At 40.8% G+C, this 25,327-nt stretch overlaps 1 protein-coding gene across 20 annotated transcripts in view; it reads right to left on the bottom strand.

Annotated features, from left to right (window-relative positions):
* Positions 1 to 25,327, bottom strand: part of LOC102196236 (receptor-type tyrosine-protein phosphatase F) — a 157,017-nt gene that overhangs the window by 70,559 nt on the left and 61,131 nt on the right. For all 20 annotated transcript variants that reach the window (XM_005729094.2, XM_005729095.2, XM_013909787.1 and 17 more), the window contains exons 3-4: positions 17,682 to 17,827; positions 16,759 to 16,900 (exon numbers count right to left, since the gene is read on the bottom strand). In XM_005729094.2, coding sequence (XP_005729151.1) covers positions 16,759 to 16,900; positions 17,682 to 17,827 — 288 coding nt within the window. The remainder of the gene's footprint in view (positions 1 to 16,758; positions 16,901 to 17,681; positions 17,828 to 25,327) is intronic.

The following is a 25,327-nucleotide window of genomic DNA, read 5'->3' as shown; positions in this document are numbered from 1 at the left end:
TCTGAACTCCTGTCTGACCTTAGAACACGTTCATAATGGATCATCTGAGAGGAAATCCCTTTGTGCCTGCTCCCCTGGGTGCACTCACTAGCCAGTAGGTGTGGGTTGTGGTGGTTGTGTTCAGGACAGCAGGTTGTACTTAAGGACTACATTAGAGGCAATGCTTGGGCAGTGATGGAGCAACACTTTTCCACAATGAATTTTCTCAAAAGTCTGGACCCTCGTAAAAACATTTCATAGATTTAATGGAATTGAATAACACCATCGGTTGGTTGCTAACGATTAATCATTACACACAATTACACAAGGTGGAATACGCCCAAAAAAATAAAATAAACAGAAAAAAAAAAAATCAATATGCGGCCTGTCCATCATCCACCACTGATTTCCAGTGTTCATGAATCATGCAGTGCCAGCTGTTTGTGCATGTAGCACATGCTCAGACCCCCTGGTGTCACTCAGCCTCAGCCAGAAAATTGTGGCTTCTCTCTACACATTGAAAACCAACTGATTCCCTGAGAAATGACACTGCAGTTACAATTAAAGATTCTTAGAAAATTATATTAAATTTGATGCATTTCTTTGACATATTTCTTAAAAAAACATTCATACAGCCACATTAAAGTGGCTGCCTTACTTGGAGGAAATTTATCTCTGTTATTATACACACATAACTACAGAACTATGCCTTTCACATGAGAAACTGGCATAATAAATGACAGTGCCCACCCACCCAACTCTGTGGAATTGCTGCCTATAGAATATTTATGATTAACACTATTGGCAAACGTTACTGGACTGTGAAAAATAAACACCATTGGCAAAACTGGTCGAAAGATCCCAAAGGAGTTCTTACATGATTCAGCAACTCTGTCGTTTCAGGAAGCACAAACGGGGGAATAATTTTAAAAGCTTCTGCAAAGCCTAAAGATTAATGTGTCTCTGATTTATGCTTAATGTTTGCATTGCAAGGGAAAGTGCACTGATGTGGAAATTTCTACATGGTAAACTATTAAATGCTACACTGTTCAGACTGCACATATAGAATATGCTTTAAATATGAAGCATCGCTCCGCTTTTGTGTTGCTTCCGTAATGTGTCCTAAATGGGAGCGGGAAATATTCCAGGTTAGTTAGAAGACAGTAACACGGCTCTTCTTAATGACCAACCAAAGCAGGTTTTGCTTGCTACATAAATTGTGCTCATAGGAGCACGAAGGACAACTGAATGGTTTTAAAAGCAACATCAATAAAAGTGATTCTAAGCCACATGTGCAACGTTTTCCTAAGAAAGGAGGCGAAACATCTGATGTCTTTTGATAAATTTAAACTGCATGTCCCATATGTTATTGGACTATTGGACAAAAACTGATGACTGTCTTTCCTTTTAACTTCTGCAGGAGCACAAGCTTAAGATCACAGAGAATTGATTATTTTAAAAAAAAAAAAAAAAGAAAAAGAAAATCACTATCATTTATGCATAGTACATCTGCGTAAGAATAAATATCAAAAGACTTTAAAGCACAGTTAAGCTGATTAAAGTTGTTCATTGTAAAATCCCCATAACTTTAGAAAATGTAAAAGCTAATAACAGCTAGTTATTTCAACTTACTTTAAACATAAAGCTCACTGTGAAAAGGTGAAATTTCTCCAGCGGCTCTAAAAGCATTCAGCCTACATTTTACATAAAAAGCTGGCTATGTCCTTGCCTTTTGGCAAAAAGGAATAATTGAAACTCCTTTCTATGCGCTCATCAAAGATCATATCGAGCTATTGGATAAGATTTGAGCCCTGTCTGTCTATTTCTATTATTGCAACTCCTGCAGCTGGCCTTGTCTGCCAACTTGTCATCCCTAGAAGACAAAGACATGCCTTTGTTCAGTCCTCTTTAATTTGGAGGAAAAAGAAAAGATGGGGAAATTTGGAGAGAAACCAATGAAACAGTGCAGTCGTTGCAGGTTGATGTTTATAAAGATAGAGGGAATTTTTAATAAAAAGCCTATTTTATGCCGAAGTGTTATTCCTCAAGAAAAGCTCGATTCTCTTGTCTAGTCTATGCAAGAAAATATGAGCAAGGCAAAAATCCTGTGATAATGTCATACAGGCGTTCAGTACTGCAGCAAAAAAAATTAAAATAAAAAAAAGAATACTGAGATCATGAGCTCCACTTGTAAGGAGATTAATGTGTTCTACTTTTTTAATCTAACTACTGCATTGGTAATTTATTCAGTTTGCATGCAGACTTAACAATCTGCAATCACGCATGCTGGGTACAAACCTTTATTCTACCACTGATCTAATATTGTGCTGCATACTGAAGAGCTTTAAAACCGGTGGTATTTACTGGAACTTTTGTTTCACTTGCAAAGTGTTTCTGTGCCAGAGTTAACAACAAAAACCAGTAGAAACGCCCTGGATTTGCAATGAGTAAGGCCAGAGGCGGTGTCAGGCGGGCACAAGATGCAAATGTAGGTACGCGTGAACAGGTTCTTCCATGTTGTGATAATAAATAGGACCATTGTTCTCTCAACAGCAGTTTATCACGCACAGAGTCATACTGCAATGTGAGCAGCTTAGCGCATGAACATAGTCCGCAGTGGTTATCGCAGCGCAGTAAAAGACTGAATGGGCAGAAGGGGAACACTTAATGTGGTTTTGTGATCGTACTGCTCAATTAGAATAGCAGTGGGAGCTTTGATTATACACAAAAGGCAAGGAGAAACACTGGAAAAATAATTTATTAAGAGAAGAGGCACTACTACTATGTTAATTAGTCAAATTAAGAAAACTGTAATCATAAACCCTTGTGTCGAGGAGGAATGCCTCTGCGACAACCATAGGCAGGTGAAGTAAGATTTAGACGAGAGATGAGGAGGAAAAAAAACTCAAAAGGGACTGGGGAAAGGAGGAGAAGAGGAGGGAGCAGGGGAGGGTTGCATGCCAACCTCCTGCCAGCTCCAATTACCAGTGCGAGTGGAGCGTGGCAGCTAGGGCGATGGGTCTAATCAGAGCCCTGCTGAAAGAGACCCATCCCTGTCCTCTTGTCCCACTGGGAGGCTGCTGGAGCTCAATCCCGCACTAACGTCAGCCAGCGTTTTTCCCACAACCAAAACATACTAATCTCAAAGGGGGAAAACACTCCAGACACCCCACTTCCTTTGTAAGAGGGGAGCCCTGACATAGTGGCACAAGATACAAGACTTGAATGCCTGCCTCATTTCCATCTCTGTACACCCTGGTATCTTCCTCCGTACAGCGCTAAGGACACGATGGTGGAGCTGCTATTAATATTTTGAAGATTACATAAGAGAGAGGCCCGTTTGGAAAGAATATACAGTTATGAAAAACGTGATCGGGGATTACGTCAGCGTGCAGTGTATGAATAGTTAATCAAGTTCGGCGTAATTGTTCGCCTTAAGAAAGTAAGGTTAAAAGGTGCTCGTTTCATAGATCTGAGCCAGTCGTCTCAAAAAAGAAAGCTAAGGCTTTATGATCTCCACATGTGCCTGTTTGCCAAGTGATGGATGACAACAATTAAAGGTGATGTCTGCTTTGATAGTGTGAACCAAAAGACCACAGTGGCAGCCACACAGCCACTTGCCTCATGAAATATTACTGCTCTAAAATCTACCCTTTCTGAGCATACATCACTGCTCTGCCTTTACAAAGAACACAAAGGCCATTTTAGCTTTTTCATTTTCAGTGTTGAAATTTGTAGCTTTTAACACTTAAGTGACGGCTAAATGTCTGACAAAGGAATCTATTTTAATATATTATTTGTTTGACATGAGCACTAGAACCATTATCATCTCAATGTTTCCACTTCTTTTCTTAATTGTTCACCTTTCTGGCAGCCCAACCTGTGGGTGAAACTAAATATATTGAGGAGACCGTTGTCGATGTCTCAACTAGTCTTGAGTCAATTTGGCACCGAGAGGCAGATGAGCAGTCGGCGGAAACAAAGCACATGGCCTCCAGCGGTTTTCAGCCAAGAACATCAACAGACACGAGACAGACATTTGCATCTGCCTCAGACATGGAAGTGTGAGAGAGGTGTCAGCGCCAGCAGAAGGTACAAACAGAAAGCCAAACAAGCACAAGTTCAGCCGAAAGAGCTTTGCGGGTAGCAGGATGCAGATAACGTTTTTAAGTCCACCGTGAAAACATAAAACTGCAAACGTAATGGCGGTCACACACTCTGCTGGAAAGTAGTAATGGGCAGAAATCTGGCGATAGCAGCATTTTAAGTTTACAGTAAAACACACTCCCACAGCTGTTGCTTATTAACATCGCCTGCTGTTTAGTAGACTTTGACCTTGTATGTGATAGGAATGGGAGTGTGAAATATGGTGACAAACAGGCAGTGACTAATTTGTAGCTACTCTTGTTCTTTTGACTTGCAAAATGACACAATGTCAGGGTACAGGTTTTTCTCACATGTTGTGCCACGAAGGGCATGTGAGCAGACCTTTCCTGCTCTTCAGAGGAATACTAGCTGGCAGAGCTCCCACTATAGAGGTCTCCTCGGTAGGGATGGTACGGCACACCCCAACATCAAAGGAGGCCATTGATGTAATACTGTTGTAATGACATGAAAATGGTGAAAATCTCAATGGAACAGAATGGAAAAAAAAAACAAAACAAAGAAAACAGGATGCAAAGTACAACCAAACAATTTTTTTCTACAGATTGATGATGTGACTAGTGTCGCTGTGGTTAATTACATGACAACTAGACTGACAGATAAGTCAGTATACTAGATTTGCTACTATAGTCGTACTCTGAGGGGTGGGAAATCCATACAAAGTGCACTGAAATATCCATTGAAATCCACATGTTGTCAAGCCAGTTGGCTCCAGTAAGCTCTCTCTTACACCAGGTGTTATGGCAGTTGCTATGGAGATAGCAGCGCATCAAACAAACAGTCCCTTAGGACACGTGAGCTGCATGACAGACACACCTGCATCAACGGACCATCACAAAAATACAGCCATAACAAAAACACCGCATGCATGGTTGCTAATGCACGCTAATGCACTACATGCTAGTAGTAGTACATCACTGCGCAGTTATTCTCTTGTTTATCCAACTGCACTCGAAGTAAAGAGACTGTAATGCATGCCATGACCTTTGAAATAATACACTTTTTTGTCTGGCTGAGCAGAACATTTGGCCTTACTTCCTCACCTACAGGCAGATAATCAATAACAGTCATCTAATTCCCCCCAAACTCCTTCCACTCCTTCCTTCCCTCCCTCTCTTCTTATCATCTCTCTCTCCACTTCCTTATTTATCTCTGCTTCTCCCTCTTTCTCCCATCTGATATCATACTTCCACTGTCGTCAGTATGATCTACGGCCCTGCCAGATGCCCCGTGCCTGTTATTTATGCTGCGGCGCACCAGTTAGTACATCACCCTGGCCTCTGACCCATTACTGCAACCCAAGGGTGGTCTTCTGATTTCAAATGGTTATGCTGACCGAGTCACCTTCTGGGACAAGCACTGCTGCACAGAATCACATCCTCCATTAACTGTGCTATACGAGTAGCACAGCTGTAGGCTTTCATTTTGATATTACAGCTCCTCTTGCCTTGTGGTCCTACTAACAGGAGTTTGATTGAAGACCCTTGAGATTATGGTATTACAGACTACACGGTTTGTGGTTTACTACTTATTTTAATGTAACTGCCTCTAAGATGGAAAAACCTGAGGGCTCGTGGTAAATGTCTGCAGTAATGCGATGCGGCTAATAAGACAGGCTATTCCTCCAGGTGTCACGGGAAAGAAAAACAAGGACAGGATCAAAAATCAGGAAGCGTGACGGTTAATGAAATCGCTGTACAAAAAGAAGCAGTGCAGCGGTTCGCAAATAAATGAATTAATTGATCCTCTCCACTCCTCAAATTAATCATCGGCAGAGCTTTATTGTGGCATGTTTAGTGTAATTATCGCAGATAGGAATGGCTTTTATGAGTTCTGAGAAAGGCAGTGGATGTAGTGGAATGTGGCAGGTTCTGTTAATTAAATCCTCACTGACTGGGCTCCTGTGACAGACTTTACTTATTCTCTCACTCAGAGATAATGAATAATACACAGAGTCTGGGAGTCAATGTCGACAGCTTCAACATTGATTATGTAGAGGTTTGCAGAAGTGCTCAAAAATGAGGTGCCACTATAGTTCACCTGGTTGAGCAGGCGACCCATATGCCGTAAGCCTCGGTTCGAGTCCGATACCATCTGTGCGTCATTCTCCTCCACCCTCTCCTTGCTTTCCTGTCAGTTCTCTACATCATCCCGTCTCATAAACGTTAAAAGGGCAAAAATGTATTTTTTAAAGCGCTTAAAAACATCACACTGCGGCACAACCCGTTAACCACAGCAGATGAAAAACTGCCGTAATTTTAATCGTCAACAGCAGAGAAGAACCAAGACAAACATGACCTTCCGCTGCAAGCGCTTTGACAGCTGGTAACAGTTCTGCAGATGCCCAGTTTTCCTGAAGATAGCAGCGTTTTAAAGCCAATTCGATTCACACATTTTCATGGCTAGACCATTCCTTGTAGCTGGTTTAAACACCAGCCTCGACACCATCAGGAAATACCAGGTCAACAATAAGGTAAAAACATAAGTTTACCTCAGGAATCATTAAATAACATGTTAAGCTTATTACTTGCCGTGAACATGCCCTAACACTGAGTGCTACAGCAGGCACACCTATAACTGCGCACGCATGTTCAGTGATCCGTTTCTTGCAAAACAGGTTAAAAATATAGACAGAGATGTAATGGATGCAAAACCAATGGAGCCTTTGACAGCAGCAAGCAGACCAATAAACTACAACCTTGAAAAACACAGCTTGGAAGCATAGAGGGAAATGGGACTATGCCAAAATGGGACTATTCCTCTTAAACATGGGGGAAACGTGGAGCTTAAAGCCAGCCTATAAGGCTGATAGTGAGTCAAGCCCTTCGCCTCTGCCTTGTGTGGCCCAGTGGATAAGCCAAGAGGGCTCTGTGTGTAAACGTGTGAGGAAAAGGGGTCAGGGTGAAAGGACTCCCATTAGCCAGCTCATTGAGTCTAGGTATTAGACCCCCTGACAAGCAGTCAGCCCATCCATCCATAGCCAGTCAGGGCCTGGGGAGATGTTGACTCATTGGCTTACAGAGCTACACGGTGGGCTTGGCTCTTGGTACACGCAGTGGTAGAGACTCAGGGTGGCGTTAGTAAGTAAAAGGAAAGAAAAACATCAGGTTAGTCTTTAAACATTTTTTTATAACTTTTTTGTTGGACTGTATTGTTTCATTGTTATTTCGACAGAGAATACAGAAACACACATTAGCACAAAATGCAGTTCTTGCAAAAGAAATAAAAAAGTTACATCATATTTTCTTTAAACTATGTTTCTTTAAAATTATTTTTAAGGTACACTGTACTAAATAAATAAGAAAGCAAAACATTTAGACCCACCGCTGAAAATTGATGTACTTCAACGCAACACTCCAACAATTGTGGGCTAAAATAGACCATAAAAGTAAATCAATTTTCAAGGTTTTTATATTAGATTGTTACTTGCTTTCCATTCTAGAAGGATTTTCCTTTTTTTCCCCTGGTGTCTGTTTGTTGTCTAATCATTGGTTCGGCATGACTCACAGACAGACAAAGACCGAGACAAGCAGCTTTCACTGTCACCAACATCAAAGCGTTTGGATGACACCATTTATACTAAACCAATCAACAAAATATACAATTATGAAGTAGGAATTGTTATATGAAATATTTGTTTGAAATCGAAGAAATCAAAAGCAATTCTGCTCCAAGGCCGACACAATGTCAATAAACCACATGTAATCATTTGGGCCTATATCTAATTTACAATTTATAGAGCTACGCTTTCTCCCTGACAAGGAGAGGATATTAAATACAGCAGAGATCATGATTAACTTTATAAGAAAACCAACACAGAATGCCAACAAGCCAGGCTGAGATTTTGAACTTTTGCCAAGCATAAAACACTTTTTTTACTAAAGCACAAAGATCAGCATAAAGCAATGAGTAAATTGATTTGATGCAAAATTACGTTATAGGTGGTTGCAGGGCTCAGAGCTCTTGGGTATAAGTACCTATTAACTTGAATTTGACCCTTCAAATATCAATTTGATACGGGGCACATTTGTGAGTGACAGTTTTCATCAACCTGTGTTTATATTCGGAGAGACTCCCTATATTTCTAGATAAATGTTAGTATCACATTTTTGATGTGTGACTTTTTCTCCGTACATTTTTTTAAAAACTGGTTTAGCTTGAGATATGACACTACAATAAAAACTAAAAAATGCTTATACTTACATTCTAGTAATCCAGTAAAGGAGGCAGGCTGAATGTGTGCATCGATGTGGGAAATTACCCAATTCACTAAGGCTGTGGTCCCACAAACAAATTTTCAGTAAAGTCTGTAATTGAATGATAAAGGCCAGCTGCAGCTGTTTGTGGCAGATATTTAATAACAGATGACAATTCACAGATATCCCTGTCTGTTCTTGACAATACCCAGACGTAAACGGATGTTCATGTCTTGTCACATCTCCAATATCTTCTGAAATCCAGGGGAAAATGTCCAGATGAGAAGTGCAATCCGTCCTGACAATCATGAAAGGCCATAACTTCATGTTTAATACAGTGACAGATTACAGCTGTGGTCTCATGGCAGCAGCCAGATGCAACAAAGTTTCAATGTACAAGCTATGACACAAGAAAACAGAGCACTATGGAACCCAGTGTGGCAGCAGTGGAACAAATACTGGGAAATTAATGATGTTTTATGACTTTTGTTTCCAGTCTGGTGTATTTACACATATACTATGAGATGGTCCTGTTTTTTTTGCTTAAAGTCGGTCATTCTGACTTTAAGCCAAGAGAAACAGCGCTTTGATGCCTGCATTTGTTTAGCCGATTTCTTTTTCCTGCTTTCTTGAGCTTAGAAGTTGAGCAAATGTGTTCTTTGGGAGAAACTGCAAAGCTCACATGTACTGAAACACGCTTTTAAATGAGATAAATTCATCCATCATTAGCCTTTTCTTAACATCTTTCACAATGTCAAAGTTTTTTAGCTGCGCGCTTGAAGTTGTGAAGTAAATTAGAGAAATGTAAATTCGCTCTACAGTCATTAGGCCAGTCTGCAGCTGTGTTTTGGGGGTTTAATACAAATTGATATGCTTTCTATGCTGAAGAAAGTGGTGGGAAGCAGACAAACGCTGTAATGAAGCAGGTAACTTTTAAAGACCAGGTGAAATTCACTTAACTGCACAACAAAAACCCCCACACAAAAATGGTGCAAAAACAACATCGTTTTGGTAGTAATAAATGCCTGACTTGTCTGGTTCTCCATGCTATCCTCTGCCACCTTTCTCTCTCTCTATCCCCTAGGGGCATAGACAAGATCAGTAATGATGGTGCAGACATACCAGACACTGCAGATACAGCTTGCCAAAAGCACAGAGCAATTGATGGACAAGTACAGATGATTAAAGGCTGCCTCAAAGCAAAAATGACTCCATCCAGATGTCTTGCATGTAACATAAAATATTGAGTCCAGCATCAAATAAATTTCATGGAATAGAGCGATTAATCAATGTCGATTTAATTGGTACATCCAATGTATATACAACAAGACTGAAGATAATGACTTTTTTGGGGCGGGATTTTTAGAAATCTGCAATGATTGATCACACAAACAGATGGTAATTCTTAAAGTTTTTGACTTGCACACCTATAAATTCGTGCCAGTTCATCATCTGTATACTTGCACACAGGACAGACAAAGCTGGCTAAGGAAAATGGGAATGTGGTAGTAGATGTGTCGGTTTTCTTAATTTTCTTCCTAAATAACAAGCAGCATAAACATGTTTTAACTCTAAAAATCGACTTGTCCTACTTATAATCTCCAAGTCCTTGGAAGCAAGGGTGCAAGGATGCAGATTGGGTGGCCAGGAGAGTGACTCCACCCCGCCATATTGTGCAAGTCCTTGGGAGAAGCATGCATAGACAGATGCAGTTTGTTTCTGTCAGACTGGATATGATCTATGATGCTGGGCCTCCAGCCAGCAGATGGTAGGAGAAATTAAATCTGTGACACAGACTGTCACAGTGGACCACAAGAATACATCGGACGCATGTGTGTGTGTGTTGAGTGTGTGTGCATGTATGCATGGGTAGGTGACAATGGGAGACACCTGTAGATCAGTGTGAGTGGGAGCATGTCCCTGGACGGTTTTGTGTGCATGCAGGTCTGTGCTACTGTCTTTTTTTCGTCCTATGGTATGCAATATTAAATATGAACTGACTACTGATCCTGTTGAACAAGGCAGGCAGATAACACTTTAAATGGTAGGAGAAACCCACCAGTAATGAAAAAAAAGAGAATCGCAGAGAGTGGAGAAGTAATGTGGGAAATAGCAGTTACACAAAACTGCTTTATTTTGGTCATTGTGGGTGATCTGAATAGCGAAGGAAAGGAAAGTATTAAGTTGTTGGAGGAGCAGGGTTTGGTATTAAAATCATTCCGATATAGCTTCTGTATGTATTTATCTTGCCCGGGAAGAGGCGCAATGAGATTTCTATGCTGTTTATCCAGTCAGGTTTGTTGTCCGCTCTTGCCTGGCTCCTGAGATATTTATTACTGGCATTGTGTCGCAGTCATTTTCTGCCTCTGCACAAGAGACTATAATGCATGGCAAGCAAATAAAGCTCTTTTTAACCAGTGAGTCCGTAATTTGTTTACTGCCACCAAATACAGAAGCACTAAATGCAGTCAACGCAGTAAACCTGGGACACTGTACTGAATTATACTTTCTAAACTCTGTGTGCAAAAAACAGATGAGTTTTCAACACTGCTGTATAATTATGGTCTCCTTTCTCCATCTTAAGCTTAGAGAGGCATAAAATTGACTCAAAGGGCAAAACTCTATTAATATTACACAGAACTACATGACTCCAAAGTTTGATGTTTGGCATGTTTTCATCAAGGAAGGAACTACTTTTTTCTTTATCAACTACAGAAACTCCAAGTCCTTGCATATTACTCGCTTGACCTTTCCAAAAATTACATTTTTTCTCGATATTGCATGTTCAGAAATGAGTTACCAGGGAACTTCAAAAAACTTGTGGTTTGAAAGGGACCCTTTCTAATTCACACTCTGACAGTGGAAGATTCTGGTAATGACAGGGCTTTTGATATGGTACCATTTAATAAGGTTCCTCCTTTCCTTTAAGACCTGTCTGCTCTCTCCCAAACGACAGGAAAATGTTCTCCAGCACAGCACAGAAAAAAAAAGCAACAGGATCCATCTTCAGTTTCAGCTCATGCGGTCATGGGAAGAACTACAGATATCAGTTTGGCATTTTAGTTTGTTTTAGGGTTTTTATGCTGGAGAGGTTTTGCTTAAACTACCTAATGCCAGGGAAACTCATTGTTAGTGAGTCAAAGCAGAAAGGCATTATTCTCAACTTACTTTGGTGTGATACAGTTTTTGATTAATACAAATAACTACAAACAGTTTTCTTCATGCTTAAAAATGAATTACTGTGTTAATACAGAGAAACTGTCTGCACTTCTATATGCCATAAAAGGAAACAAAAGGCAGCATTAGGATCTATGGACTCTTATTTCACTGTGATAACTGATCTCTAATTAAATGTTACTGTAAAATCTCTGAGCTAAGAATCTTTAGACTGATAATGAGACCACTGCTGTAGGCCTTTCCCAGAACTTGGCAATTTTGCACTTCCCTGGTAGCTATTGGAAACCAATTAAAGTAAAGCACTTTTAAGGCTTTTGCTCAAGGCGATTTGATCAAAATTTGGTGTTGATTTTGGACAAACCTTGTCGACATGCAGTTGCGAAGACTCCCTCAACTGGACCACACAGAGACAAATTTGTTTTTATCAATTTTGTCATGACGTGATTCTGACACCGCCTTAGTCCTTTCTTGATCTGAGTCGTTGCATTTTAAATTTCATCTAATGTTAGCGGTGATAAATATGAATTATTGCCTTGACATGGAGAAGTGGCATTTAAGACTGATGTTGTCAGCCGAGATGTCTTTTCCGGACGGCAGTAGTTTATTTCATACATCACAGAGACAAGCACCATTTACCTGGACATTTACTGAGGCAGTTCAATTCAAGGGAGGGGGGGAGGTGGCGCTCAAGGTCAGACCATTGGCATCGTTACCCATGTAATGAGTCATTGTTCTTCTTGGTCATCTACTACCTCACTACAACTTCAATTTGCCACCACACTGTCCACGGCAGTGACGCAGAGCAGGCAGCGAGACAGAAGTGGGTAGGCACAGAAAAACCATTATGAATGCAAACAGATGAAGGAAATATAAATAAGAGTTTGAGAGAAAAGAGGAATGAAAGGCTGAAACAGTATTTCTCAATCACAGCTCTGCTAGCAATGTCTGCATCATCATTTAGCCACATAGGTCGGAGCTGCAGACAGGCAACCAATTCTCTCTCTCTCTCTCCCACACACACACACCCACACACACGCACACACACACACACACACACACACACACACACACACACACACACAAAAATGACATTTTCGATGTAAGGCAATTGTTCAAAACACTGCAGTTAAAAAAAGAAGACTTGTAGTAAAAGATCCTCACAAGCTGACTTATGAAAGTCTGGCAGTTTTGTACTTATTATTACGCACCCGTGTGTGTGTTTGTCTCTTGCAAACACAAAATGAAGAATGGCTAAGCTGACTTTGGGCCCGTATGCAAGTCTCAGTGGTGTGACCCCTCGAGCAGGGGCGTGAGAACTGCGACGAACAAAGAGCTGGGCTGTTACAGCGTGACAGAATTACAGAGCGACTCGAGACTCATGACTGCAAAAGTGCTAAAGCCCGACTTGGCTAGCGTGAAAACGTGCCTTTGCAACTCCCCGCAGGTGAGTATCCGATTACATAACATCTGTACGTAGGTCTCCAACAACAAGTCAGACATAAAGTGAAATAACTCTCATGAAGTCTTGATTTTTTTATACAAAGTTGAGTAACTCAACCACAGAGTCACAATAAGTGACTGCCAGTGAGGTCAAGCCTAAATAAAGTGTAAGGCAATGACTTATCAGGCCATTTTTAAAGAGCCCGAGTCCTTCTGTTACCAGTGCTCCACGTCTTGACCAAGTTTCTTTGCATTTTGCTTGATAGTTTCTGTTAAATCTTGCCCACAAACAGCAAGACTAACAGAAGGTACTGCTCACCTACTTCCACTGTCACATTGTTAAGTTTTTCTACTCAAAAAAAAGAAGAAAATACAAGCAATAAAAAAAAAAAAAAAAATCCTTCAAGGAACTTGTTGAAGTATCATGTGGTGCCACAGGACACTGTTACTACTGACACAAAATAAACACGAACCCCAAAAAACACCCTAAAAATCACAGCAAGTGATCCAGACAATAATGAACTGCTGAACCTAGGTGCACACAGCATGGTGTTCCTCTGCCAACACAGAAAGCAGGTGTAAAGCTGCTCTGGCATGACTGTCATAATCCATATTTTGCACGACTGGCACAACAAAATAAAGAGCCAGTATATGAAATAATCGTAATTAATGCTCGACCTTCCTTTGCTCTGCTAAAACCTATAATCCAGATCGACTTATAGCTATAATGACTTCACCGTTCTCGCTGCGTCTCTGAATGGGGGTGCTCACAGCACTACGGCAGCTTCGTGGGGATGCAAAGTCACATGCACTTGAATTCATGTGGAGAGTGTGAGCTTCCTCGTAGTGGAAAAAAGCAAAAACAGGACTGTTTTGCTTATGAAGACATTCTTTCGACCGTGGTTTCTTTTTCCAGTGAGGACAGACAAACCCGACATGTTTGCAACAGCACATTTACCGAGTAGCTCTGCTGGTTTTGTGCCTTGCTCAACGACACCACAAAGATTTCTGGCTACAGACGCCTTCACTGTTACTTTCCCCAGACTTTATGATTTGTTCTCGATGTGAAAAGGCTATGTATATTCTGATGTGACACCCACGTTTCAAACCTTCAGGCTACTCCTGGCCCATTAAAAGCGAGGGTCATTAGTCTCCATCTGTTTGGTGCTGCCCCAGTGTTTTCTTGTGCTGCTGATATGAACTTGATATATCACTAGGCTACAAACAATAGTCTAAAAATAGAGTGGAGCTGACGTCATTGCTCTGTAAGGGAATGCGTGTTTGTTCTGAGTGTGTGTTTGACAGTGAATATCTGTGCATGTGTGTTTGTATGAACAGTCAGCTCATCGTAAGGCTTCAGGCGGAGTCGAGTTCTTTATTTAAACACGATGCGTGGTTCTGGTCTTTGACAGGTTTTGTGAGAAAGCGTAGAGAACAACTTTTACGAGATGGCTTGTTCACAAATCAATCATGCTAAACATCAGTGGTGACTAGATGGCATCCAATAAATTGTTTAACTAATAAATACAATAATTCTAACAATGTTACTCTTTTGTTTTTTTTATTGAGAATGGACAGAAAAGTTCAAAAACAATATTACATCACTGTTATTTACACTTGCACAGCTGTTCTCGTACGTTTGGTTGCTCAGCTCCAACACAAACAAACCAACTCGTGATAGTCCTGCTGGAGTACATGCTCCAAAATAAAAAAGGTATTTGTGTCTGCGCTGACAAAGACTTCTTTACTTTGGCTGTCTGCCATCTCACCTTGGACAGGTAAGTAGATGGGGCTTACATCAGTCTGTACACCGACAGGACCTGTTGTTATGAGCCTGTATTGTTTTGCTTTGTGCAACTAAAACAATGAGCCAAAACTGGTCCAACCATGCAGAGAGGTGACAACTCAGGTATTGCTATTTCACTGATATGATGACTATAGCACTGCCAAACACTTTCCCTCAGTTTAATATAACAACATATATTAATGCATGTACACATACTGTACGTATAAATTGTCAATTTCAAAAACTGAGGAGTGTATAAAATACATGTTTCATTTCATTGTGAAAAATAGCAGTAATTAGAAAAATACTTGGCAACTGACTGGATCTGAATTACAAAAGAACCTAAAGTGGTGAAGAGGAAAAAGAATATGCAGTTTGAGTCTATAAAAGCTACCAAGCAGTCAGTCTAGTATGAAGTTAGCATGTCATTAGACAATGCTTGCCATCCTTGTAACAAAAAATAGCAGCTGAGAGGAATTTAAAAAAAAACAAAACAACAACAACTTGGCAGGTGATCAGACAAAATATCTATATTTTCACAACTGAAACACCTCAGCTGTGACTGTTGGCCATTACATTTTTATAGGACAGTGTGTGGTTTGGCTTCACGTTCACAGCTTGACGCCTGGCACAATATATTCCCTCTTGATTATGATATTGCCAGTCTCACGAGTATCAAGTTCCCTCACAAGGTAACACGGTCATAGTTTAAGGTCTGGCCACTACTCTATGGTGAAAATGTGTGCAGTAAATATGTATCAGTACAGCCTAATAGATAAAAGCATCAAATGGCATGAACCACAGATGAAAGAAAGAAGACAGATAGAAGATGCTTTCATGTAAAGTAAGTCTGCTGGTATAAACAGCTGCTCACTGTCGAGTAAGATCATTTTCCGTATTTCATTGAGTGAGGGACTCCAAACTTGCCCCGTACACAAAAGACTATGATTAAGCTAATCTCATTCATTTGAGTTTTATGTCATATTGCCCGCATAAACCTATTTGTTTATGAAACAGCATTCTTCGTGATATAGTGCAAAAGAGGGGTAAAAAGAAAACCTTTCTTTGTACTGAAGAAAAGCCCCTACGGGAAGATTATGCAAGCCCAGCCGATGATATCACCAAATCAGCGTGGACGGAGAAAAAAAAGGAAGGGTGGGTGTAAGGAAGATGGGATTCAAACTGGGGATGGAAAGGCTGATTTTGAATGAGAGGGGATCTGCTTTAATGCCGGTGTAATGGCTATAGACGGCCTTAATCCTCCCTCTGGCTAGCTCTGGAGCTTTTTCGTTTCCTTTAAAGTTTGTAATGAAATCTACTCCTGTGGTGACTAGCTGCCACATGACAAAATTACAATCAATTAAAGAAGAAATTCGCACCTCTAGGCCCATATACTTTGCACATACACATACATTAACTCTATAGGCAAAAAAAGGAAAAGAGGTCCATGAAGGTCAAACTAGCCTGCAGGCACGGAGGGTGCTTGTACATGTAGAAACCACTCAAACATCCAAACATTATTTATATGCCTATAAAGAATTTTTTCTTGAAGTTATGTGGACCGGCAGAGAATTATTGATTTATAAACGTTTATATAAGCCATACATGTTAGCATCAGGCAGTATTTACATGATTGTGGCTTTGTTTTTAAAAAGTACTCAAATCCAAGTGACCAGCTGAAAGATCTCGCGTTATACCCAAAAACTGTATAAAATTGTCAAAATATATAAAAACATAAGCTAAAGATTGCAGCTCACACATTTGCTGAGCCGCTAGCTTATTTAAAAAAATGTTTAACCTTGCAAATTAAGATACTGCTGTTCCTCCTTGGCAAGGGCAATACCAGGAATTTCACCAATTTCATATGTATGAATTATTAAAGCAAACACTCCTATTTCCTTATATATTGACATAAAGGATTTGAAAACCACAAGCAGCAGGAAAAAAAAAAAGGACCACAGTGAAAGCAAGTGTGGAGAGAGAAACCAAGTGGAAAAAGCAGGAGACTTATCTTACCTTCAAGCACTGTAAGCTTGGCACTGGTGTTGATCTCGCCGGCGCTGTTAGTGGCCGTGCACTCGTAAATGGCTTCGTCTCTGTGCGTGCGCAGAGGTTGGATCCGCAGTACGGAGCCCGAACCGTCGTCAAATTCAATCACCTGAAAAAACCCCACAGGAAAGTAAAGATGCAGGAACTCCATTTTTAGTGGCCTTGATATTACACTACCTTTATTATGCGATATAAACAACATACATTCCTACATGCAGATTACTTGATTTTTTCTAATGTGGGAGGTGAAGCATTTTTTATTTGTCATTGGTGCTCTTTTACTAGTTTCTATGTATCCCTTCAATCCCCTCTTAATCAAAAGGAAAAATCAGCTGAGGTCACGTCTAAAAACACTGACACAGAACAGAAGAAGTACAAACCAATAGCTCCTCAGGTACCACAGTTATGTAATGTCACAGAGGTAGGAGTGGCCAGAAATGGCGAGAACCCCCAGCTAAAGTATCCCCTCATCTTCAAAGGGGAGCACAAGTGGGAGGGGAAATACATCACATACGTTACAGTGGTGCGTGCCCAGAGATGGTGTAGCCGGGGGACACGGGGGAAAGGATGAGCGTGTGAAAAAACAAACAGAGATGAAACAGACTACATAAATCAAGATGGAGGGAGATTAAAGAGAAAGGAAGATTGTCTAGGTTCCCTTGGAGAACTGAAGAGTCGGTGTGATGCTCAATAACAGGGGCAAGCCATTGTGCGTCCTGTGTGAATGTGTCATTTGTGTGAATGCTGCCAGTCCGCACGCACGTGTGGATGCGTCTGGTCTCAATGAGAGGTTATAAAAGCAGTCTAACGTGCTGTGTTTGCTCCTGCCTGCATTATGTTTGTACATGCAAAGGTGCTCAGAGATGTGAAAGTCACGCATGAGTGCCCACCTCGAAGCGCTGGGAGCTGACTTTCTTGCCTTTCTTCATCCAGGTGATTCTTGGTTTCGGCTCCCCTGTGGCTTGGCACACAAACGATGCAACTCCGCCCGAGATGCCCGTCTGATCCTCAGGGGATTTGACGAAACTTGGCAAGCCTGAGGAAGACGAGGTGAAAGGGATAGAGTAAGGAAAATAAGTTATTGACAGGGAAAGAGGCTGAGACTAGAGGGAGAACTTATCTATCGGTGTCACTTTTCTCCACACAAAGGCAACCCTGAGAAAACCCACACAGGCATTGTTGCTGTGCACACCTGCAGCTCAGTCATGAGAGACACGTCTAGTCTTTGTGTGCTTGTCACTGTATCATGTTCTTACCTTTAACCTGACACATGGTTTAAAACACGACGAAGTTTCTCACTAGAAAAAAATACACTTCTGTTAATTGGGCTGTTTAGCTATCAAATAGTTGGCATATCCCAAAATTGGAGAGTGCCAGCTATGATTTGATACTGTACTGCCGTGGAGAACACCTCCAACTGTGATTTCTCCTGTTTGCCTTTAGGGTTCTACAGGGCAACACACTCAGCACCATTGTACATACGACAATGGAGTGTTTCAACAGCCTGTCAAGGCTGACGTGATGCTACAATGTGCATACCTTAGCTCTACGTAACAACTGCAATGCTTTATGCTTTATCTACAGCCTCAGATGTGCATAATCTTGTCTTCGGCACCATGACACAATGTCCCTATTGCAGCTCTGTCAGCTCGTGTTTCATCTCCAGAGTCATTAAAAAGGGAGGTAGGGAACACCTAGACCACAGATGAGCAGACTGCCCCATGGAGACATGCACAAGGGGGTAAATCATTATGCCGTGTACACACAGGAGACGCCAGCTTCCCATCTCTGAGTACACGCTGGGGAGAAATCCAGCAATGGCTTCCACCACTGTTTCTTGTTATAGCATAACATTTGTATTTTTTTTGGAAAAGAAGCATGTGGGGAGGTTCACTATCTGGTTAGCACAACGCTGTAATTTTTTCAGAAAAAGAAGCTCCACCTGCTACATCATCACATTCTGCACTCACTTGGCTAAAGAGAGAGAGACAGAGGTGGTGTTGGCTGTCCTTGCTTGAGGACATATCCACAGAGGTGCTTCCTTCAATGCAATGCAGCAGTTTTACAATAAAAGGACACGGCAAGCCTGCAGGCGGTTGCGTGTGCATGCATACATACCATATGTTACACATATTTAAATTCAACTGGTTGGAGGAAGAAAGGCACTACCACGGTGTGAAGCACCACAGAATAATTGATCGACATGCAGACGTCAATATTTTCTAGTGACCTTTGTGAAAATATGCAAATTCTATTGATTTGAGGTTATTTCTGCTAAAATATCTTCAACATGAAATCTTTTGACATTAAAATTTCATGAAATTTAATATTAATTTCAAGTCTTGACATGATATCATGACTTTCTTAGTTTAAAATGAAATGAACAGCAAGCACATATTTATTCTTTCAAAGCTGAGACAACGTTGCCAGTACTTAGGATAAAAAAATATAATATAACATAACAGCAGTGTAGGTCAAATAAAAGCTAAAAAACTCATAAGAGTGTGTTACAAAAGGTAAACGTGTTTGTCTCTTGTGATGATGTCATGTTGTTTAAATGCCATGTAACGGCACATAACGGTCATATAACTGTCTAAAAAATGTAACACCTTAAAAAAAACCAAACAAATCAAATGTACTACAGCACAGTAAAGTGTTAATGGGACGTCAACCTGATGTTGATCTTGTCCCCAAACTCACCTGACATTTGAATTCGATTTTTGATTATTTTTTTTTGTCCTGGTTATTTTCAGGAACAAGTTTTAGAAAAAAGATTCAGCAACTGCGAAAGCACAATAATCTATAGCATCAGAATGTGGCTGTGACACACATGCATGTGGCGGCAAGACACCCGAGTTAACAAGTCCACCCTGATAAGCATTAAGAGTGTATGCCTGAGCATGCCTGAGCCTGCGCTTGGGTGGTGCGTTGGAATGCTCAAACCCTGATTATCAGCCATCAGTCTTAGAAGAGTTGCTGCCAACATCTGTCTGTTGCAGCAGCATTCAGACTGATGTCAGGGTTTTCACTTTGTTGCACGGATGAAGGATCAGACAGTATTAAAATAGTTCAGCGCACATGATTCAAATTAAAGGACATAAGCTTGTGTATTGCCACACTCATTTAAGTTAGAAACTGCTGGATCTTAGAAATCTTTAGGATTTTAAGGATAAACAGAAAAACAGTGGAAACTGGACTCATGGAGCTTTTCCCGTATTAATCCTCTTAAACAAGCTTCCCCTGAATTTCGATAGTTGACCTGTGACTCACGGGCTAAACTGTGGCAAATTCAGAGCTCTCCATCGTTAATCCAGATCTCACCGAGCATCAATCACAAAATCACAAGTCACTGCGGTGACCCTGAACCACAGACTTATACATGGGGTTAATGGTGGTCCTACCACACTCCACTGAAAGGACAGAGGCATTTACTTTTGAACTGCGAGAGTTGGTGTTCCTCTGTCAGCACAGCCACCACTGAAGGGTGATATCAAACTGTTGGGTTTGTCAGTTCTTTTCTTAGACAGACAAAATCCAGACTCAACCTTTTTTCTTTGCCTGTGTCCCATTTTCCTGGCTGTCAGACAGTTGTCACATGAAAACAATGGCAGGGACGAGGTGGAAAACACATAAGCCTACCTATGCAAATCTTTCTCTCAGCCACTGACTACGAGTTTTGGGCTGCACTCTCTTTATGCTTTGATACAATACATTCAAAACTCATATCTTGACATGCGCTCTTCTCTCTGGCAATGTGTGGAAAGTGCTGCTATAACTGTCAGGCATAGTGCTTTGCTGCAAGCTGCCAGAATCGTAGGGTTGGGGTTACTGGCTCACGAGTATTGCTTATTTACCAGAATTTGGCCATAATACAACAATGCTTTAATTAGTATCACTAAACTGGGTTATCAAAATCAAAATCACTCAAATGACTGTTTTAATTACCAAATAAATAAACCAGAAAGATCCTACATGCAAAACAGTGCTGCTGTACACAAACAGCAGCCTGGTTGGTGGAACTGAAAAAAATGTTACTAGAGCAAAAAGCCTTTCATGTTAGAACTAATGAATGGAATAAATGAATTAATCAAAGCTCAAAACAATACATGTGAGTGAAAAACACTCGGTTTTGGACTAATAGGTGTTTCTGGTGTACCCCCACAAATACAGAAAGGCATTAACCTCATTATCAAACAAATTGAAGGGTTATTAGGGAAACAAATGCTGGGCCTTTTTGTTCAAAAACTTCATATAAAGTGCCAGCTTAATCAAGTAACAATATTTAGCATTTATGATTAGTGTGGTGATTGAGTGTATTGAGTGTAAGGTGCATTTTTCTACACTACTAATGTGAAATTTAAATATGACCTCGGGCGCGGGGGTATTGACAAATCTCTATAGATCCTGCTTTTAGAAAACACCAAAGGAGCCTAAAGGCTATGTATGGAGGGGGGATTAAAAAGCTTCTCTCATTTAACCCAAAGCCTGCAGCAGCATTTGTGAGGTCTGAGGTCATTAGACAGATAAAAGGTATTGGGGTTTCTGAACTGCAGGAGGGCAACAGATCTGGGTTTGTCCTGGCTCAGAAATAATCTCAGTGACATATCAGTCAGTATGCACAGTAAAAGCAATGAGCTGTGCTTTGTGTCTCATGCTTGAGCTTATAAAACTGAAAGACTGTTACAACCTTCATTCATTTACTAGTGATATTTTCTTTTGTTGACTCTGGCTAACACCTTTTGTATGCATCATACTTTCCTAAGCAGCCATTCAGTTTGCCTTTTTCCTAGTCGGGGGCCTCAGAGCAATGCTGGTAATAAAAGCAGAGACAGCGGGGAGAGTTGCGTAAATGGCACTTGTGTGGCTAACAATTAGTCTATTCCCAAGCTTGCCAGAGTGCCCAATGAGAGCTACTCAGTAGTGTAGAGTATCAGGGATCGATACGCACATGGCACAGTGAAAACCATTAATTCTTATTAATAATGGATTAGCAAGTTATCATTTTCATGAGGCAACACTTAGTGTAAATTTGTCTGATGGCATCAGCACTGGTTGTTTTAATGGAACACTTCCATTAAGGCCTTTTCAGCCCATTAGCAGCCAACTTGTTTGCAATTAATGCCATATAAAGCTGCCTCCCCTGCAAGTTATTTACCCCGATAAAGTCAACTGCACTTCAGGCTGTTTGTTTAAACCAATAAACATCATGTGTGCTATCTGCACTATGGTTTTTACAGCTGAATGCCAAGCATTGTGTTGCACATAGCACATTTTACAATTATCGGGAAAGAGCCATAGGAGTGGAAGTATGACGAAGCTTTACTATCGGGGCTTTTAAAAGCCTTAAACATCGATATAAGGAGACAGAAGTGCAACCGTCTCTGTGCAAACAGTGCAGCAGTTCAACAGCTATTTAATTTCATGCAGTGTAAATTACAGCTGCAGCTCATATTTTTCATCAATTAATCTGCATTATTTCTTCTTTTTTATCATTAGAAAATGTCAAAATGCCTATTCTAGTCGCACAACCAAATCAGAGATCAACTTGTGGTTCATGCAGACTGGAGCGGCCAAGGATCGAACCACCAACCATCTGATTAGCAGATCATTTGCTACTAACTACATCCACCGCCGTAATCTCAAAACAGTAACCAATTTATTTTTGCCTGTAAGTTCACTGTCTAGTATTGTCACCTTCCTTGGTTTCAGACCCAAGAAACGCTTTTGTGGATGGTGCACTATCATCTCCAGCTCATTAATAGTCAGTTCACGCTGCAGTCCCTTATGATAACACAGACACCAAAGGAACTTACTTTCTTAGAATGGTAGCATAGTGGCTGAAGATTGATGGAGCTTTATATGTGTTATCAGAACGTAAGTGAAATCTCAAGAGTAATGCGATTCATCACGACCGAGATACTGTACTTAAGACAAAATGTCAAAACCTATAGCAGAGACAAGAGAAAAGAAAAACATCAAACTTTCAGTGCCCCCCTGGACCACGAAGACAGGCTTTCTATCAGGCCTTCCAGCTTTCCCTGAATTATTCAAGGCAGTGGAGAAGAAAAAGAACTCTAAGTGCAATTATCCTTCATTCCTTTCTTCCCAGTGTGAGCAACATTAATGTAATAGCTTTCATCTTCTCGGGCCGATTAGGAACGAGGGAGGTATCTCTCAACCCTGTGCATCTCTTCTTGACTGTCAGTCAAATTATGACATTTGAAGAAAAAAAAAACAACAACCATGTGCTGTGGTGACTTCTGCTTCGAGTGGGCATTTATAGGAACTGTTTAAAAAATATGGAAGGATAAATGTTTCATTGTGTACTTTTTGATGGTGAGAATGTGGGTGTTCCTGATATCACACGATTGGGAGTCTGAGGTGTTTTATTACCTGTGGCATTTAAACTGGCGCCTAACCTAGATCTAGTCAAAGATGATTCACTACCTGCAACTTCTTTCAACCCACATGAGTCCTTAAGGTAAAGATTTCACAGAGATTAGATAAAGGCAGAAACTCCACTATGATTTCTTTGTTGCGCTCTCTGAAGATAAAACTATTTTTGTTGCAGATGCTGTTTTCCCTTTTTTTTTTGAATTATCATTATGAAATGAGGGCAAACCATAATATGTATTTTACAGTTTCCCTTCCTCAGAGCTAACACTCATAATTGCTTGCTGGTGGGAGACTCATTACATTATTTTCTGAATATAACTGGCACAAAGTCTATCACATAATGTGAATGATGTAAATGTGAAATTCAAAAAAAAAAAAAAAAAGGTCCCCATCTTCAGCGAGTATGTTTTCCATCTCGGTGCCACTATCCCACCTACTAGAAAAAACATGCTACGGTAAGGTGTCAAACTCCAAAGCTCATCTGCATAACCCTGGGGCAACATCAACTCACATGTTTGTTTAGTTCGCTTGCTGAAATGTTCTCATTTGCACTGTCACTTAAGTGTCTTTCCCGTCTTTTTGAAACCAAGAAGGATAACTCACTGTTGCATTTGAAGGCATGTGTGGGTGGTAACCTGGGGATACTCTGTAAAACAAAATATGAAGCTGGAGAAGGACATTCTGAAACCACTGTGAATATATAATAAAGCATATTGAAATCCAAAGTTTCTACCAGCACAACGTGCAACTCATTGACTGTTGGGGGGCTTTGTTAATGCTGCTAGTTAAAGTCTATCCTTGGCTCGGACCCTGACATTAATAGAATAGCGTGCAGAAGATGTTAAGTGTGTTAAGCGATCCCGGGAGACGGTGTGTTTGGGGCTCAGCTGCTGAGATGGCTCCTAGCTTCTTCAGAGATTCCATTTTGGGGTGAGCTCATCATCCATCACCGCACACCCCCTTGCGACCCAACTAACCTCATTAATTTGCCTCCCCTAGATTAGCCTTCCCTCTGAGACCACAAGAGCCCCAACCATTGTTTCCGTCTTCACACCCACATGGCCTGGAGGTCTTAAGTAATTCAACTCTCCACTAATCAAAATTGAGGGGGAAATTAAATTATGTTACAGGAGGAACATAAAACACAACAACATGTGGTTTTAAACGGGCGTGCATGTTCTCTGGTGCCCCCCTTATGATTTATAGTCTTAGGTGATCATTTGCAAACAAAATATATCCCACTTGACATATATTCAGGCCATTAGGGTTGAGATAAATGCCTGTAAGCGCAGGACACTCTGAAAGCAAACAATACGTAGGTGTGCACCTCTAAGTTGTCTAATTGTGTCTAATTTAGAGCCAGCTACCATGAATTTCAATTTAACACGTAAAAGGCCTGTAAGAAGTACTGTGGTACATTAAGGGAACTAATGTTTCTTTTGGCAATAAGAATATGACGATGATCAGAGAACTGCAATGTCTTTTTCTCATGTGCCCTTCTCTGGAAGGACACTAGACACTAGGAAACGCCTGTCGTCCTGTGGCAATTCTGAAACCAGGACACAGCATAAGGTTTGGGTGACTGCCTGTGGCTCTGCTGTTGAGCTCCCTAATTAAACTATTAATCTCACATCATTAACCTCTGATGCCCCTTTCCTCCCTCTATTCTGACATTGCTGCGCTGGCTTATGAAAACAACTTCCGATAATTCTCTCCAACCTCTAAGATTTGTTCCTTGGGCACTTTATCTTATACATGTTGTCCTCTTACCCTATGATGCTTTTCGCGGCTGCTTCCTCAGAGTACATTTTGTATTGTTTGCCTCCCCTCTCATTGTGCCTGCCTGTATGATGTGTGTGGACCCCAGCTGTGCGCTAACTGCATTACTCTCCAAGTGGCTCTCCAAGGTGGATATGGTTACTTTTAATTAAAAAAGAATCAATTTCTATCCCTGTCAGTTTCTGAACTGGGTGACCATATGGATACTTAAAAACACAATCCAATTTTTGCCCCCCCAGCCCCCCATCTGGTCACCCATCTCCAAACCACTTTGGCATCAGTCCATTGTAGCAAATTTAGAAATCACTCTGTGAAGAGTGTTTCATAGGTTTCCTGAGCACATTGCATGGATTTAAAGGCT

Source organism: Pundamilia nyererei, unplaced genomic scaffold (assembly GCF_000239375.1).
Source record: "Pundamilia nyererei isolate P.nyererei 1_Seehausen unplaced genomic scaffold, PunNye1.0 scaffold00031, whole genome shotgun sequence".
NCBI classification, from domain to species: domain Eukaryota; kingdom Metazoa; phylum Chordata; class Actinopteri; order Cichliformes; family Cichlidae; genus Pundamilia; species Pundamilia nyererei.
The sequence above is the reverse complement of the archived record's forward strand: the minus strand, read 5'-3'. Positions and strand labels throughout refer to the sequence as shown.